Genomic DNA, 19,266 nt, shown 5'->3' with positions numbered 1-19,266 from the left:
TCACTTTTGAGATAATTCAGCATTTTGTCTGCCTGTCCTCCAGTTTCCTGCTCACTGTGTGTACTTGTATGCGTCTTTCAAGTGCTCCATTAAATTAGCTGCTGCCACCTCTCAAAACATTTGCATCGTAAACACTACAAGTAGCTGCTTGACTGAATTCAGTCTTGAGTTTAATGTAGTTCCACACTGCAGGCCTGACTGATACCATGTGCTTTCAAATTGTGTGCCTCACTGCTGTAACTATAAAAAAAAACATCTCTTTACATAAATGAATGAGAGGTTAATGGGATAAAATATAATAAGAGACAATCAGAAACACCAAATTGGATTTACACCAATTGGATTTTTCATACAAGCCAACAAGAAAATTGGGATAAAAATCAGTCAAATAAAACTGAAGCAGAACATGAAATCAAAAGGACTCATTTATAATGAAATTATGTGAACTGTTGTTTAGGCTCTTGGTCTCTCTAATTAAAATGCACGTTTCCCCTCTATCATTTTAAAAGTTAAAATTTATTCCGAAACAAAATCATTCACAAAATATTATCTTATCATCTCATATCTCTGTGTGCTGCTCAATGTTTTTTCAAAAAATCAAAATTAACTTCATAAGATTCATAAAAAAAACTGTGTTTGAATTGATTACTTGATTTAAATGTCTCGTTTCACTGCATCTCTCTCCTCAGGTTGCCAATCTTCTCAGGCTCTTTCAGATTCCTCAGATAAGCTATGCGTCAACCAGTGCCAAGCTCAGCGATAAGACCCGTTACGATTACTTCGCCCGCACAGTTCCCCCTGATTTCTACCAGGCCAAAGCTATGGCTGAGATCCTCCGGTTCTTTAACTGGACGTACGTGTCCACTGTGGCATCGGAGGGCGATTACGGTGAAACCGGTATAGAGGCCTTCGAACAAGAGGCACGCATGAGGAACATCTGTATCGCTACTTCGGAGAAGGTAAGGCATGAGAAAATGCAATAAAATATGAGTTTATTTCTCAATGATTATAAGCATCCAGTGCTTACAGCCAGATACCAAAAACCCAAAACTATAATCAGCAGTGTCACACTGATGTATGGCCTGAAGCTGCACTAGTAACAATGAATGGGGCACTAAATTTGTGAGCTTATAAAAGTTTGTCTCCATGTCTTATCTTGCCTTACACACAAATGGGATTTATATTACATTGGTGTTATCAGCTGTGAACCAGAAAATGAAAGCTTATCTCCAAGAATTTATTCTGGGTACTTTCACAGTCACATTTGCTACGGAGGTGCATGATGGTGTGAGACAAAAGCATTTTGTTGCTTGTTTCTTAATATGAATGACGGTTATATAAGGTGATAAAGGAACTGGAAACCTTTTTGATGAATTTATAATGCATCTGTCGTTACATTAATGTCCTCTTTCTGTTTAGGTGGGGCGTTCTAATGCTAAGAAGTCCTATGAAGCTGTGATCCGTCAGCTCCTCCAGAAGCCAAATGCCCGTGTGGCTGTCCTCTTTCTGCGCAGTGACGATGCCAGAGAGCTGCTGGCAGCTGCTGCCAGGCTTAACACCTCCTTCATCTGGGTGGCCAGCGATGGTTGGGGTGCACAGGAAAGCATTGTCAAGGGAAATGAGGTCACTGCTGAAGGAGCCATCACACTTGAGCTGTCAGCCAATCCCGTGCCAGAATTCAACCGCTACTTCCTCGGTCTGAACCCGGCCAAAAATCATCGGAATCCCTGGTACAGGGAATTCTGGGAGCAGCGGTTCCAGTGCTCCTTGGGTGGTGGAGGAACAGGAGGAGGGGGAGGTGTTGGATTTGGAGAGACGCCTCTCCCGCCATGTGACAAGGACTTGTCTATGGACAAGAGTAACTTTGAACCAGAGTCTAAGATCATGTTTGTGGTGAACGCAGTATACGCCATAGCCATTGCACTCCACAATATGCAACGGAGCCTGTGCTTCAACACCACCAAGCTGTGCGACAGCATGAAGGCACTGGATGGGCGCAGACTTTACAGGGATTACATCCTTAATGTCAGCTTCACAGGTAAGAGAGCTGGAGCGCAACGAAGAGAGTGAAGAGTCCTAGATAAGGTGTTCAAGGTGGATGAAGAGTGAAAAGAAGTTTGAGAACGCTTGAGAGGGAAGTTGGCGAGGAAAGGGCAGAGATAGCAAGAAACAGACAGGGAGTGCTGTGCCTAGTTAACAGTCCTCTCATGAACAACACAGGGATGTTGTCCTCCTCAGCCAAAGCAGCCAAACCACAGAACATAAAAAGTACTGAGACAAATCCGCTTAATTGCTATGTATTGTCAGAGCCAGCCTGCCATTGACACCTATTACCCATGCGTAATTGATACGACACTACAAAGTTGCTTTGAGGAATGAGAGCTGCAGTTAATCCGTCAGCCATATTCTTCTCCCTTGCACTAATGAGATTGTGTGTGTTATAATAGCTCCTATAGCAGGCTGCCTGTCTGTCAGTCAGTCTCTGTAGAGTTGGGAGAGAAGAGACAGAGGATTGGCTTGACTGAGAGATGGCGTACAAAGGAAGCGTTATAAATAAACTGCTGCGTCTCAGGGACTGACACAGGTTTAGAGGTGCTTATTCCTCCACCAACCGTGACCAAGAGCAGACATCAAAACAGCCAGACAAACAGCTCTAACACGGCAGCTTTGCCACGGGACGCTGGGGAGAGAGCAGGAGGGATGGATGGAGGACGAAAGAATGGCATCATCTATGAAGGGACGGTGAAGGAAGCTTAGAGATAAGACTGACAGGCAAACTAAAGTGAGGAAATGAGAGTTTGGCGTAAGGTAAAAGGGAGTAGGACTGAAAAAGAGACGGGTAGGAAGGGAAGGAGGGAAGGAACAAGGGAGCACAGAGGCAGTGCTGGAGTGGGACAGCATGTGTCAGCAGAAGAAGAGGATTCTCTTTGAAATTCCCCATCTTCATTTCTGCTACAAATCAAAGGGCTTGGAGCATTTCTGCCTGAGAGAATGGAGACAGAAAGAAGGGAAGAGGGATGAACAGTTTCAGTAAGACAGAGAGAGAGAGAGAGAGGAAATAGTGAAGGCGATTGCAGTCGTAGCCTCCACTTGGCACAGATGATAACCACTCCCTTCTAGGATGCATTCAGAGAGGGACGGAACAGATATGCAGATTCACACATAGAAAGTTAAAAAAAAAATGCTGTGGAGTAAGTTGGAGAGGAGAGGAGGTGTGAATCCCACTGTGACTTCCCTACATCTCTATGTCTGATCATCTTTCTCCCTTACATTCTCCTCTCAGGCTCTCCCCTCCCCTCGTTTCACTACTGATGTATGTCCATGAGGCGCATGTCTTTACTCTGCAGCAGGGAAAGAGTAACAGCGTGTACGAGGATCTTGAGTTCTTTACAGCTCAGTGTCAGTGTCGACGGTGACAGCATGGCAAACAGCTGTATCTGTCTTTAAAAAATGCATTCAAAGAACGTGTCGATAAGACGCCAAGGATGTTGAAAGAGGCAGTACAGGGAGCTGTGTTAGCATTTGATTTTTAGTTGTTGGTTAGTCCCGAATGATGCACTCACACCGCTGTACATATATATCTTTCCATCTACAGTATGTAAGGAAGGGGCTGAGGTGAGTTGAGGTTGAATGTGGATGTATAAATACTGCAGCATCACCATCCGCAGTGCTCTCAGTCTGAACTGTAGCAGACGGAAAACCAACACTGTTCAGCGCTCTCTATCTCTCTCCCATCTCACAAACATGCATACTGATTAGACACTCTTTACATTGCATTAAACTTTGATCTCACTCATATCGTCATGCAGTCCAAAAACTCTGAATTGCTTAACTTTACATTCATAACACGGCAAACTGTGATAAGGCTGTTTTTGTTGAGTGTGTTACCGACAGCGTATGTGGTGCACTGAGGCAGTATGCTGTGTGGTTAGGAGTGTGTTTTCATACGCCGCTCTCTTCATCTAGTCTCATCTCGCTAGTTGCTATGGTAATGAAGCCGACACTATTGCCAATTGTTGAAGTGATCTGCTAGATCATGGGAACTGCTCCCTACCAACTAGTAATAGACACGGGGGCATATTTGAGCATTTTACGAGGCCTTGCTACACCCTCCGAACAAAAAATATACACGCACAAGAGACACACACACACGCACACACGTGCGAAACAGTCAGCTTTTTCCAAAGAGGCAGCTTGAAATGCTGTTTTTTTTTCCTACCAGCATGAAATTGCAGACACCCCCAACCCACGCACTTCTCAAAGCCATCATTCAACTCCCACCCACCCACCTCCCCGATCTGCAGCAAACATATCAGTATATACACACATGCACACAGTCTTCTGTTCAAATAGTGGTGATAGATGTGATATCCCCCCCCCCTTCTCTGCGCTTTGTGTGTGTGTGTGTGTGTGTGTGTGTGTGTGTGTGTGTGTTATATGTCTGTGTTAGCAGAGGCGGTGTGCCTTCAGGGCCATATTGAGCAAGAGAGCTTACTGCAACGTTTAGATGCTCGAGAACAACCTTCACTCTTTCTCTGCCTCATTTTCTCCTGACACTCTTCCTCTGTCTCTCCGTCTCTGTCACTCTCTGTCTCTCTCTCTGTCTTTCTGTCTCTCTTTCTCTCACTCTTCATCACTCTGACGCTCTACATCTCTCTCTATCTCTCTGTCTCCATTCTCTTTTCTCACCGAGAGAGTGTCCTCCTCTCTCTACATTCAAAAACAGCACATCCCACTCAGACTTCACAAGGTTGCTCTCCTGCCTCCACCGCCTCTCTGCGCCGGTCTGCTCCACTCCTTCCCTCTGTTCATCCCTCCATCCATCCTTCACCTTTTCTCTATTGATTCCCCTGTCTAAAGGCTTTCCTCCATCCACCTATATCTCTGCTGGCGTCACACCAGTTTCTTGCTTTTCTCTTTTGCTATCTCCTTTATTTTCTTTTTTTCTTGTATTCTTCTCTCTCTTCTCCCTTGTCACTTCCCTCCTTTCTTTGCCCTTATCTTGTCTCTTGGCTCATCCGCCCTCCCAGCACACCCTGCTTTTGGACTGCCGTTTCTCCCTTTTGTCTCCTCTATCTCACCACCTTTCTTTCTGTCAAGCCTCAGCTCCGTGCTGCTGCGCCTCTCCTCCTATACATTTCTCTTCTCTTGTTCTAAACTTCCTTCTCTCCGCCCTATCTGTCCTCTTTTCCCCTGTGGCCTGTTGGTCCATGGCCCAGGCAGCGCCTCCATCCCTGGGGACCAAATCTGCCGGGAGAACAAATATAGCCGATGTAATCTGTCTGTGTGTGTGTGTGCGTATGTGACATGTGAGTGCATCCCTGCGTCCATATCTGTATATGCTCAGGGATGTGTGTGCGTGTCTCTGTGGGGAACAGATGTGTAAGGTCATCAATGCTCTGAAGAAAGAAAAACAGGGACAAGAAAGGGTTGTCACACCATTAACATGCAGAGCCTTTGTATCTTTCTATTTTACCTGGAAAAGATGTGCACTCTATGCAGTGTCTGTCAAACTTTGTCACGATTAAAGGAAGGATTCAAGTGAACTGATGCTTGGAAATACAATTCTCTATTCCCTAGCCAACAACTAATCATCAGCCGGCTTTCGAATTTTTAGTCATACCCTCACACAAAGGAAAGATTTGTCCTGTCTCTATGAGTCTGTATACCTCTCTCTCACTCTCTCTCTCTCCACTTTTGGATTACTTATTCCTACTTATGCCTCCCAAACCTCTTAGCCTCGCCCCTCTCTCTCTCTCTCTCTCTCCCTGCCTTTAATACCCACAATCCCCCTTGGGCTTCGCTTTAGCCCGACATGGCCGAGAACATAATTAATTTCACAGCTTCTGAATGAAAAGCCTGTTTTCACCATGCTTCTAATTAAGCTAGAATAATAAGGTGCTTCTCGAGTTAGCGGGAATGCTAAAGTGTGCTAGGCTGAGTTATAACAGCAGTTTGTTTCACCTAACTTTATGTACTGTTATTAAATATTCTGGGGCCCCGACTGTTTGATTAACTGCATTCACAAAAATGAAGAGCGATGTGATGATGATCCTCTCAGACAGGCAGCAGTGTATTCACAGTTGTAAAAGGGCGCTAAGAAGACAACCTTTGGTCCACCTTTGGAGGCTGCTGGCACGTTGCAGGCATGGAACATCACTCAGAGTTGCGAGTAGTACTCAGGGCCGAGCCTGCTGTGGGCCTTAGCTGGATTGGACTGAGCCAGTGGGAAGTGTTGTACGGATGAGGTCACACAGAATCATCACCGTTCTAAGATATTACAGTCGGTGTTAATACCCCGTAGGCAAGCTGCTGTTCGGAAGCAGTCCAACACCATTCACTTCTTTAAATGATCAAATTGGTTCAGTTCATGGTTCCTTAAAGTTACATTACGTACAGACATGCTGTAGAAAAGTAGCTGAGGGAAATTTTTGCTTTTAACTGCTCTCCTACTACTTCTCTATTGTGAATCTGCTGAAATTCAAATGCATGATTTCATGAATGGCAATGTCAGTATGTTGCCCCTTCGGTCCAACATTTTGGTTCAGACTGAAATATCTGAACATCTATTAGATAGATTGTCATGTACCTTTGTCCAGGCATTCATGGGCCCCAGAGGATGACACCTAATGATAATGGTGATCCTGTAGCACAGCCAGCAGGTTCAATCTTTTACTTAATCTGTAAAATATTGACAAATGTATTGGTACCACATTTTGTACAGAAATACATAAATTATCGCCTTTAGTGCCAGTTATTCTTGGTATTATTAATTGAAATTAAATTTGGTGCAACCACTCATGTTCTTCTTTATGATAAATTGTAATAACTTTTAACTTTATCCAGCAAAGATCATTTTAAACTTTAAATTTGTCAACTACGGACATTCCAACCAACCTCAATATTGTGTTTAGAGTTAATTGCACTTTGTGTTACCATGCTAACAAGCTTAACTAAGTTTACCTACTAAACATCAGCAAGTTAGAATAGTCACAAGGTCGGCCTCACATTGCCACGTGAGTCTTTGTTGAGTCAGAACGAAAATCTTTAAGCCACTAAAACTCCAGACTTTGAAATCCAGCCCAAAACAGCAGTGTGGGAAGAAAGTGAGTGGCATCCATTAGTCGAGGACCTGAAGTGTCTGTGCAGTCACCAGGGTCCTGGTGGCCTTCGCCAGCTCTAACTTGTACTCACATACACTTTCCTGATAAGCCGCTCCGTCATGTTAGCGAGGTCGATGGTGGTTATTGGGTGGAATCACCAGTGCTGAGTCTATTGCTCTACGAATGCAATCTGGGAAGTCAAGGACAATACAGCGACCTCAAATGGGTCTCTAGGCTAATGCCGTTATCTCTTTAGTCTGTATTATGTGTAATTACCACATGCAGCTAATTAGACTTTCAGCACACATCTAAGGTCCTAATAAGGTGCAGTTATGATAATTAGCTAGTGGCAAAGTGTTTCTGTGAGTGTGTATGGGTGTTGAAGAGGAGGAGGCTTGTCTTATTGCTCAGTGTTATTAGCAGACTTTATTATCTGCCAACTTGCAGTATAATGGATTCATAACTCTTCTTCGTCTGAAGATTTTATCAGCACCTTCTTATTGAAATCATTTTCATTTAGCTGTCATCTAAACATTTAGCCCCAAAATCCAAAGCAGACTTGACACTTAAAATTTCCTGTGACAGAGGGAGAGAGGAGGAAGATAGAGGGTTGTGCTGTCTCTGTGATTTATGGATTTCATAAACCCTAACCCCCTCTGCTGCCATCTGACACGCCATTCTTCTCTAAACACACTGAGCTTTCACAACAATAGCACAGCTTTAGCCCTTGTCAGTGTTGCAAGCTTATTCACACAAAGACACACACACACACACACACACACACACACACACACACACACACATACTACTAACAGCAGGGTCAGAGCTTTGGTTCTGTCAGCACAGTCTCCCACAGCACTGAGAGCAATACCTTAACCATCACACTGTAAAGTAAAACCTAATGGAGCTCCTACAGGCATCTGTGCACACATACACAGTTAGGACCAACAGCTTATTCACAAACTGTGTTTTGATTCATTCCGCTGATCTCAGGCTGGATGTGTGGAGAATTCAGCCCGTGATATCTGCAGTTACCCAATGACACAGAGATATGAGGAAGGCAGCACAGTATCATTAATGCTGCCAGAGAGCACAGAGAGCCTTGTTATATGTTGAAGAGTGATATTTTATAAACCCAGTGTATGCTGCGCTATCCCCAGCCACATCATCATTTGACATGGGAGGCAGCAGCATATAACACTCAGACCTGTACGGTGTGTCAGCAGCACAGAGTTGATTGCTCTACTGTGAGGACAGAAGTGGCACTATAGGAGTGACATACACTTTGTCTGTGTCAAAATGGCCAAGTGTCAGCACTGTCAGGTCCAACACTGCCTGCAAGAAGTTACTTTTTTCCCCCCAGTCCATAGTCTTTTTTCCTTGGGTTGTTTTTAATGGTTTCAGCATTCTGCCAATTTTACAATGTCTTCTGTTGCCACATCCTGAGGGTAGATGGTAATCCTTTCATAACAACTTGTATACAAACCAATTTGGCAGTTTCAGCAGTGTACCTCCCTCACATGAGAGACCCAGAGGCTAATTTTATCAATGTGTAGGTTGCAATAGCACTGCCCAGGGATTCAATCCTCTGTCTTCATGCCTATATGACTTTATGGGCTGTTTGTTAATGATACATTTGGTAATAATATTTGTCAGATCAGATTTCAGAGCAGCGTTTTTGTCCCTATGTGACCTTGGGGAAGGATGGGAGGCCACTGATACACACAGACATCACTAAGCATATCAGGCATTTATAGCCGCTTAGCAAATATGTTTGTAACTGACTGGTCTTCACTAATGAAAACACTATTGTAATGCCCTTCACTGTCTGTTCTGGACTCCTAAGGCTTAACTGACCGTGACTTATTGTCTGCGTCCTCAATGCTGCTTTTAAGAGACATCAGTGTGACATCAATGGGATGATTGTTTGTGACTGTTTAGTTTTAATCTCCTTTTTCCACTCGTCTTATCACTTTCTTTTCCACTCTTTGTATCCTCTCACCCCCTCCAGCCCCTTTCGCTCCTCCAGGCAGTGAAACAGCCGTGAAGTTTGATTCCCAGGGGGATGGCATGGGCCGATACAACATCTTCAGCTACCAGCGCTCTGGTGATCGTTATGGTTATGTGTCGGTAGGTGAATGGGCAGAGAGTCTGAGTCTGAGCAGCGAGCTGATTCACTGGCCTAGAGAAATGGTGCCCACCTCACAATGCAGCGACCCCTGTGAACGCAATGAGATGAAGAAAATGCAGGCAGGTAGGAGACAATGTTCTTTTTTGTCACTGCAGCATAACATACCAAGCAGCAGTGCCTCCTGAAAAATCTCAGACTGTCACACTCTGCTGTTCACATTCCTGTCTCCCAGGTGAGTACTGCTGCTGGATCTGCACAGCCTGTGAGCCCCATGAATACCTGGCTGATGAGTTCACCTGCTCGCCCTGTGCTCCTGGCCAGTGGCCCACTGATGACCTGACGTCCTGTTACGACCTTCCTGAGGACTATATTATGTGGGAAGACGCTTGGGCCATTGGTCCAATTACCATCGCCTGTGTAGGGTGAGTGATAATGGGCTGTCAACATGTCAGTTTCTGCCTGGTCCTTAGAGGGGCGAGAGTGTATGTGTGTGTATGGATGTTGGGATGGGGGGAGGGAATTGAACATTTGCTAAACCCCTGTACTGAACAGTGACTGTCCAATCGCTTAGCAACCGTAACAGCATGTCTGGATTTGGATTTTTTTCACATGCTGAAACAGTGCGCATGAGGCTCTCATAGAGCATTTAATAGCATTTAAAGAGCTCGAATAGCTCAGTTTTCATAGATGATTCTAGATATTAAAAAATGAACTCATCGACATGAACATGACAGTGATAGTTAGCATGTACAGTTAACTAGTTTACTACAATGACACAGCTTGACTTTCAACATTCAACAACCACAGACATTCACGACTATCACGTCCATTTTATAGTATTTCCTAACTATGTGGAAGCCTGGACACTGGTCAGAGTTTAGCTGCTTGGTCCTGTTTATTGGATTTCAGCCAGTTTTACCAAAAACAGCATTAGGTTTTTCAAACTCATCAGTTAGTCCTCATCCTAAAAGTCTTTTCTCCTGTATTGTTAAAACTGAATACAAGTCTGATTATTCATTTTTGTTCGTCATACTTACAACACTAAGGGTATACAGCTCTACAGTGCAACACAAGAACAACTCTTCCTCTTAATGACATGTGTCATGAATCACTTGGTAAGGATTCTGAGCTTTAGCATGATATCATACATGGATATCACATGTAAGAGCTCCTTTTTTTTTTGCAAAAGTCTTGTTTTAAAAATGAGTCAGCTGAAAACATTAAAAAAATCTTTATTTTCAGCCAACTCATGGAGGAAACATTGGTTTAATTAGCCACAGGTCAATAAAATCTGCCAACTACACCTGTCATTTCAGAAAAATCAGTGGTTGTCAGCTATAAATGAACACCTGTCATTTCAGAAAAATCAGTGGTTGTCAGCTATAAATGAGACGCCTGTGTTTGTCTTCCTCTGTCTAAAGTCACAGACCCATTGTATATAGCAGTAACTAACAGTTATGAGGTCTGACTTTGCAAACAATCGATTGAGTCAATGTGTTTTTCCCATACCTAAAAGTAAACATGCATTTTGATATGCTCCTATACTGATATAAGAAGATGTTCTGATTATTGTGATATGTTTTGTTATATACAGCTCAGCCCTACGTGTGTATTATACCTATCGAAACTGTGACTTCATAAAACTTTGGTTTGTTTGCATAACTTTCCTCCCTGTCCACAGGTTCATGTGCACCGGTATGGTGTTTTGGGTGTTTATCAGACATAACCACACACCACTGGTGAAGGCTTCAGGCAGAGAGCTATGTTACATCCTCCTCTTGGGAGTCTTCATGTCCTACGCCATGACTTTCCTCTTCTTGGCCAAACCCTCTCCTGCCATCTGTGCCCTGCGCCGTCTCGGCCTGGGCACGTCTTTCGCTGTCTGCTACTCCGCCCTTCTTACCAAAACCAACAGGATCGCCAGGATTTTCAGTGGCGTGAAAGATGGAGCGGGTGCAGCGAGGCCACGCTTCATTAGCCCGTCCTCTCAGGTGAGTGATTGCAGCATCATGTTTATCCATCTGCATCAGTCAGATGGATGGACAGACAGACAGTGGATCTTGATGACCTTACCCACCTCGCACCCCTTCTATTTCAGGTGTTCATCTGTCTGAGTTTAATTTCCGTCCAGTTAGTGATGGTGTCAGTGTGGCTGCTGCTGGAAGTTCCTGGGACACGGCGCTTCACTTTGCCAGAGCGACGACAGACTGTCATCCTCAAGTGTAACGTACGCGACTCCAGCATGCTTCTGTCACTGGGATATGACGTGCTCCTGGTCATCCTGTGTACTGTGTAAGTGTATCAGAGCTGGTTTGCGTTGCCATCATACTGCTGTCCAACATTTGTGCTTTCTTTCTTTCGATTTCAGAAGTTTTGTTTCTGATGGTGTCTAAATCAGACATATGATTCTCTCCCTTTAGGTATGCCTTCAAGACCAGGAAGTGCCCTGAAAACTTCAATGAGGCCAAGTTTATCGGATTTACCATGTACACCACCTGTATAATTTGGCTGGCATTTCTTCCCATTTTCTATGTTACATCCAGTGACTACAGGGTATCTTCTTAAACACACACACACACACACACACACACACACAAACTCAAATTCTTATCTCTTTCTTTTAGGAGGACATTGCGTTGACCTACATATTTCTTTTTCCAACGTAATCTTATCTTAACAGAAAAGTTAAGAGGCTTAGTCACTTTCTTGCCCAGAGTTAGATGTATTTGAATTCAGTTTAGTTTATTTAGAGAAGGGAAAGTGCATATTAAAAAATACACATGAGAAGACTGATACTAGTCTCATGTCTGTTTGCTAAATATGAAACTACTACCAGCAGCCAGCTAATTCTTTACTTAATTATAATGACTGGAGACAGCGTGAAACAGGAGCAGTAATTAATATGTTGCATCTTGTTTTTATCATCTGTGTAATTGACAGTTATCCTTTTATGGGTGTTATGTACCAGACTTATTCCTGGCCTGTTTGTGCTAAGTGGTAGTTTCATATTTAGTATACAAACATGAGACTCATATCAATCTTCTTAGATAAGTCTCAGGAAAAAAAAGAGCCCAAAATCTTTTCATTTAGCTCCTGGGGACTGTTTTTCTGTCCTCAAACTGGAGGTGAGTCTCTACAGTGTGAGCAGTTTTGTACTCCTTCAACATCATTAATACAACTTCTGTGTAGTCACAGTGACTACACAGGTGTAGTGGCATCTTAAACAATTTCTAATCCTGCTGGCAAATGGCCCAGCTCTGCAGTATTGGGATGGCAAACAGAAACGCCCTGTCAAACTGCTGACACGTGTCCAGATTTAACACCAAAGGGGAGTGAGTGTTCACTAGATCCATACAAATCTTAGCATACATATACACCTTAAGCACACACTTCCACAAACATACACACACAGTACACCGTATCAAAGGGCATAAGAGAGGAGTGCTGATGCCAAGACTGCTCATTTGATCCATGTGGAAAAAAAACAACAAAAAAAACAGCTCACTTCCTCACTACCTCTCTCTCTCATCCTCCCTCTCTTTTCCTCCCTAAGCATCTCTTTGGCCTTGTAATCTGACTTTAAGATTAGTCAAGTAGAGGCATTACATCACCAACACACACACACACACACACACACACACACACAAGTATATACATACACAGAGGAGATGCTGAAGGGTTGATTACTAATGTGCCGCTCTGTAAAATACAGTGGCTTTACTGTGAGCTGCTGTTATTCAATCCTGTAACCCTTTTCAGCTAAGGTGATATGACACCACTCGCAACCTGAAAGTTGCATACAGCATACACTTCTCCAGACATACTTAAGATTGTATTTAGCATTGATTTTATACAATAAATACCAGATAATTAAGTTAAAGCTGGTATACTGTTTAGTTTGGCCTCTATAGTCTTTGTGGGTTAAGCCTTTTATTGATCCATCCTGTAATTGTTATCCGCTGGACTGTTGCAAAGTAACAAAGTCTGCCAATGAAGAGTTATATTCTCTCTTTAAAGGCCCCATTGCTCCTGTGTACATATCATGTTTGGTTAATTGGTTATTTACAAAGTAAAGTCCCATTGAAAAATGTTCATCTTATCTTCAAATTAGCAGCAATTACTTTAGACTTACACTAGCATGAGATTTATTTATCAAAATCTGGCTACTAATTACTGTCACCTCCTCTTTTGTCTGCAGGTTCAGACCACCACCATGTGTATCTCAGTCAGCCTGAGTGGCTTTGTGGTCCTGGGCTGTATGTTTGCTCCTAAGGTCCATATCATCATGTTTCAGCCCCAGAAAAATGTGACGAGCCACAGACTTAACCTCAATCGCTTCAGTGTCAGTGGGGCTGCCACCACATACGCATCCCACGGTAGGTTACATGCTGTTACCTCATTTTTAAAGAGACCAGGTTTAGAGCACCACTTGCCTGACCTTTTTTTTGAATATGTCTCTGCCAAATGGGTGTTGTGAGCATTCAATATTCAGCACAGTGGACAGCCTTAGGTTCCACTTTTGCTATAGGGCATATATAAGTGTTTGTTTTCTGTATTTTTCTGCATTTTGTTCCTGTGGAACAGTATAAAAAAAAAACAGTCCTGAAGTCTTATAATGCTGTTACTGTTACTCCAAAGGTGTTGCTCGGTAATGCATGAGTGACAGGTTCAATCATGAGCTAGTTAGATTGTAAATAGTGGCATCCTGCTGACAGAGCAGCAGTGTTGAGCAGAAAGTATGCCCCTAGGAAGTGTCTGGAATGTTTTGACTGCAACAATTTCAGGTTTTTTGGGCTAACATATAAATATCTATACAGTGTATTAACATTACATTATATAACATTATATATTTAGCACACATTGCACCCCAGTGTGCTTAATGTGCTTCAGAAAGATTAGTATCCCTTCATGTCCCTTCATTGTCATTGGACTGTTTAATCTACATTGTGCCTGCAACATAAAGTCAGTGTCTATTTAAAATATGCATTAATGGTCCCTCTGTGTTCTAAAACTGCTGCTCTGTTTTAAATTCTAACTCAAATATTAGTATAAGCCTGTGCACTTGGTCTGTTAGGTACACGGGTGTACAACATAGCTAAACAGCATCATTTATGTGACAGTCATCATTTTATTTGCCTAAGGGCAATACTTTTGCTACACTAGTGCCTAGACCTCTGTCACCAGGGTGCAAACTACAGGGGAGCCAGGGGGAGCTTGGCTCCTCTTAATAAAACATGAGCTCTCCTGAAAAACATCTGTGAAAATGTATGTATATATATATATATATATATATACACACACACACACACATTGAATTAAAGGCACAAATCTGTTGTCTAAGAATGCCTGATACCTTTTCTTCTTCTCTTTCTCTAGCTTCTGTCAGCACCCACCACGTCCCCACTGTGTGCAACGGGAGAGAAATCGTCGACTCCACTACTTCCTCCCTGTGACCACATCCAGTCCAGTCTCTAAATCTGCCCCTGCGACTGTTAGCCAATCCACGAACATTAACCCCCTTCAACCGTCATTCCCCACCTCATACGCACACCGTACACATTAACACAAGCATACATACATGTGGACACATATACACAAATACACGTGCAAACAAACAAACAAACAAACAAACAAACAAACAACCTTCCTTGTGGACTAGAACTGTATTGTTTCACAAATGTAGAAAGTGTGTAACTATAATTAAATTATTTTCTAGGGATGTACATACATGGAATCAACATTGTTGTAAGTAGAGAAACAAAAGAACAAAAAAAAGTTTTTAGGAGGAATTTTTGGAGCCTTTGTTTTTGATAGCTTTGTTATGATGCGGTGTAAATAGACATGCGCTTAATCAAAGTAGGAGGGTGTGTGTCTCTCAGTCTGGATGCACATTTGTGGCTCTGCTTGCCTCACCTGCAATATCCCACAGACTTTTTAATCTCGTGCTTTTTTGTAGGTCTCATTGTAATAACCAATTATGTATGCATTTCTATTGTGTATCTGTACATTTGTATATTATACTACTGATGGTTCAAACAGCACAATGTTGACAGTCTTGTTACCCAAGAATGAATGTGGACAAAAGGATTAACTGGATAGCATAAGATGGCCGGAATGGAAAAATCCATCAAACGATTTACAGTTACACTGTGCCAGAATATAATTTTGAGTTTGAGAATTCATCTATTCGCATCTTGAAAGATTTGCTTTGCAAACTTGATCCATATAAAGAAACAATTGTGGCTGTTTTTGCAGGAAAAATGTTGCTTTTAATACAAATGCTCTTTTTTATATTTCTAAACATGGAATCCCTTTATCTAAATGGCCATGGTACCAGACATGTTTTCACCAAAGCAACAGTATGTTCACTCCCACTCTTGAACTGCTGCTCAGTAATGGATTGTTAATAATAACTAATAGCAGGCCAGAAAGAATAAAGTGTGTCAAAAGCATTTCTTTTGCCTCAAAACTGTCAATACGGACAGTGCTGTTATAGTTCTGTCGACAAAAAAAAAAAAAATGTTGTCTTACCTGGTAATTATGAATTTGTACTCCAGTGACTCAAGTGCTAATGGAGGGAACTGTCTGCTTTGCTGAACACATGTTGAATTTTCCGACTTACAGGGGGAGTGGTAGCTTATGTTTTCGTGCCCCATAGATAAAGTATGTGGTGAAGTTTTGAATATGGCTATGTGCCTTATTGTATGTTTGATAGTGCTCCAGGTTGTAAGAGATCAGTTTTGCATTACCAGCTTCTGTTTGGTAAATGTAAAACTGACCTCAGTATAGAGTACTTGTTTCAGGGCAACACTATGCCAATTAGTTTGATTCCCGACCAAGTTTTTGCCATTGATTGTTTAGCTGAAGTATTGAAACAGTGAATCTGAGTAATCCTTAGGTGAAAATGACTTTCTCTACCCCCCTTCTTTCTCCAGTCTGTGATTAAAAAAACATGAAATGGATATTTCTGCTAGACACCCATCGCACCGATTTGACTTTACATTCTTTACAGCTTAGCTGCTCCAATAAAAGACTGAAGGGGAAAGAGAAGCTCTTATACCAGATAAGATGAAGTCACTGACTCGTCAACTTATTGAAGTGTGCAGTTTACATGTCTGTGTTAAATGTGTTGATGTTGAGAGGCACAGTGGAGCAGCTGGCTTCGGCAGTCCCAGAGAGGCTCACGAGAGGAAGCAGAGCACACAATGTCAGCTGCTGGCAGATCCCAACTAACAAAAGGATGTTAAGAGTAGAGTTCATATGCATATACGCACACATACATAATATTTATGAACATCCATACCTATCAAACTCTCTGTTTGTAGCTGGAAATATGACAGACTCTCTGATGGGTAATAGTTATGAGGTGGGGAAATAAATGACAAAAAGTTTTTGTTTTGTTTTTTATAAGAAAAGTGTGGACTAATCTAGCATTACAGCATATTTTATTTTAAAGAGTGGCCTGTCATGCAAGAGTTTATTACATTTAGAATGTTAGTAAATTATTAATGAATTGATCTTAAATGGTTACATACTATAATATGCTGTCTAAAATAAAGTGTGACTGTTATATTTGATATTTCTGACAAAATATGTGAGCCGAATCACTTATTTGCTTTCCCCAGACGAATCTAGTTGCTTCATGTTCAAATTCATATAATAAGGCACAGGCAGAACAACCATCTCTTGACCGCTCCACACCTTTGCACAGCCGGTCTCCAACACCACCCGTGATTATCACACTGAATGATAGATTGGAGGAATTTTACAGGATGCGCCAAGACAAGCCGACCTACATCGGGCGTGTGTATTAGGTGTGGAGAGCAGGAGGAGAGAGCGATGTGGCAAAGCAGAGGGGAGCTACTGCTGGATTATGTAAAGCACTCCTACAGCCCAGAAGTCGCAGCACTTCTATAGAAGCTCAAAACATCTCAGAGATTCACAGTCTTTGTTAGCAGAAGGCTTAGCCATTCACTCAGTGGTCCTGCTCCCACAAGATACACCCCGCATGGCAGGTTGCTATGGACAACCACCACCACATCCGCTGCCGGAATGTCTATTTGTCTGCATGGAGAGGAGGGTGGGAGGAGGGGTGAGGAGAGGGCAAAAGAAGAGGAATAGAAAGAGGAAAAACGGGGGTGCTGGTTGTGATTCAAATTGGCAGTGACTGATGAGATTTGGCTCAGCGAGGCCCAGTACTCTACTCCCAGCTTTTAATGGCCACACAAACAGAGCACTTAACCCTGATTCTCCTCTCATTTAGTCCAGGGACTAGTCTTGGACAACAGTCTCACACTCTTCCTCTGACCCCCTCTCTCTTAATCTGCCTCACCCCTTTTCAACCTTTTCCCCTGCCACCAATGTCCACCTCATCTTCACTCTGTGTGTGAAACTTGCTGCTGTGTCTCAGCCAAGACCACCGAAGCCAGACTAACAGATTGGTAGCCCACACTTAAACTAAAGCATTCGGATCTGGGCTACACGCTGCAGCACATGCCAACGAGGTGGCCTTGAGGAGGTTGGAAAAGGGATAAGGGGAATGCAGATAAAGGAGTTGGATCGCATATGGGGAAATGAAAATGGGACTCAACTATAAAGAAAAGCATCACTTTGAAATATATCACCTTCCTGCCTACACTACACACAGTTTATCATCTCATGTACCCACTAACTCTTGCTGTGGCTTCTTTAATTGGCTTTACTCATGAATATGCCTTTCAAACAGAAAACCATCCACTATGGACATTGTTCCTCTATTCATCCTCTGCCAACTGCCATGTGCTCTACAAAGGCCTCTGTGCTGTAGCCCCCGCTATACAACAAAATGTGTCCTTGGCCTCTAGGCTTTCAAATGAGACAGGATCTCTGCAGCGAACTGAAGCTGAGGTCAAGCTGAACTCTGGAACTGGTCAATTGCAAAAAGCAATAGTTCCTGTGTTTATGATACGTGCAATAATGAGGCTGTGATGACATCATAATAAATAACAACAAGCAAACCGCCGGTGTTGTCCACTCGTCTTTCTGTGTCTCGTCTGTCCAGTTCAGAAGTAGTTCAGTGTGCCTGTGTGCAAACTCAATAAATCTCAGCTAAAATCTAAATGTTAAACGCAAGTGTAGATGAATTTGTCTCTTCCGCAACATTACCAGCCCCTCACCGCCACTTTCACACACACACACGGGCTCTATTCATAGTTGTGTGTTGGCAAATGTTGAAAGATGTCTTTAACACTCCTTCCTAATCTGTTCCCTAAGTGATGGCACTCCAATTAAACCATCTACTGGAGTGCTCTCTGCCTTAGGACAATGCACCCCAGTGTGTAGGCAAAAAAAAAAGCCTGAGAGTCTGAGAGGAAAAAAAATAAACAAAAAGAAAGAAAAAGGTCTAAAAATATCGAAAGAACGCAAGAAAGAAAGAAAGAAAAAATGAAAAAGAGAAAGAAAGAAAGAAAGAAAGACAGACAGACAGACTTGGGACATTGTCTGCCTATACTGCCCTTAGCAACACAGTCTGGCACTTCAGTTTCACGTCAGTTTGTTGATCCAGTTCAGAAAATATTGCAGATATTGCAGGTACTAAATGTCTGCTCCTGTCTCTTATTTCTATCTACATCATTCTGCCTACAGGTTTTACTGTTGTAGAACTGAACGTTGACTCTTTCCCCGTAGCCAAGCAGTGATTGCCCTCTGGTGGTAGCCTCATACAAATAACCTTCATACACTCATCCCCATTAACCAGTTAAGCAGCGTGCATATTTAACTGGCAAGCAGTGGTGGAAGATGTACTCAGATCCTTTAGCTAAGTAAAAATACTAATGCAACAATGTAAATTCATATATTCAATTACAAGTAAAATCCTGCACTCCAATCCTACTGAAGTAAAAGCACAGTATTATCAAAAATATATACTCCAACAATAAAAAGTAAAGTGCCCACTCTGCAGTAAAATAGGAGCTATGTGACTGATTGTTAACACAGAGTTAGTATAACAAGATGAATCTTATCCTGAGATAACAAATCTTTAAAACAAAGAAC

At 42.5% G+C, this 19,266-nt stretch overlaps 1 protein-coding gene across 4 annotated transcripts in view; it reads left to right on the top strand.

The window, feature by feature from the left end:
- Positions 1-18,226, top strand: part of grm3 (glutamate receptor, metabotropic 3) — a 36,858-nt gene extending 18,632 nt beyond the window's left edge. For all 4 annotated transcript variants that reach the window (XM_010729759.3, XM_019273909.2, XM_019273892.2 and 1 more), the window contains 9 exons: positions 690-959; positions 1,420-2,038; positions 9,115-9,357; positions 9,467-9,656; positions 10,916-11,225; positions 11,333-11,526; positions 11,655-11,787; positions 13,433-13,610; positions 14,611-18,226. In XM_010729759.3, coding sequence (XP_010728061.2) covers positions 690-959; positions 1,420-2,038; positions 9,115-9,357; positions 9,467-9,656; positions 10,916-11,225; positions 11,333-11,526; positions 11,655-11,787; positions 13,433-13,610; positions 14,611-14,687 — 2,214 coding nt within the window. In that variant the 3' untranslated portion in view covers positions 14,688-18,226. The remainder of the gene's footprint in view (positions 1-689; positions 960-1,419; positions 2,039-9,114; positions 9,358-9,466; positions 9,657-10,915; positions 11,226-11,332; positions 11,527-11,654; positions 11,788-13,432; positions 13,611-14,610) is intronic.
- Positions 18,227-19,266: the final 1,040 nt, after the last annotated feature.

Source organism: Larimichthys crocea, chromosome XXI (genome assembly GCF_000972845.2).
Source record: "Larimichthys crocea isolate SSNF chromosome XXI, L_crocea_2.0, whole genome shotgun sequence".
Taxonomy (NCBI): Eukaryota; Metazoa; Chordata; class Actinopteri; family Sciaenidae; genus Larimichthys; species Larimichthys crocea.
The sequence above is the reverse complement of the archived record's forward strand: the minus strand, read 5'-3'. Positions and strand labels throughout refer to the sequence as shown.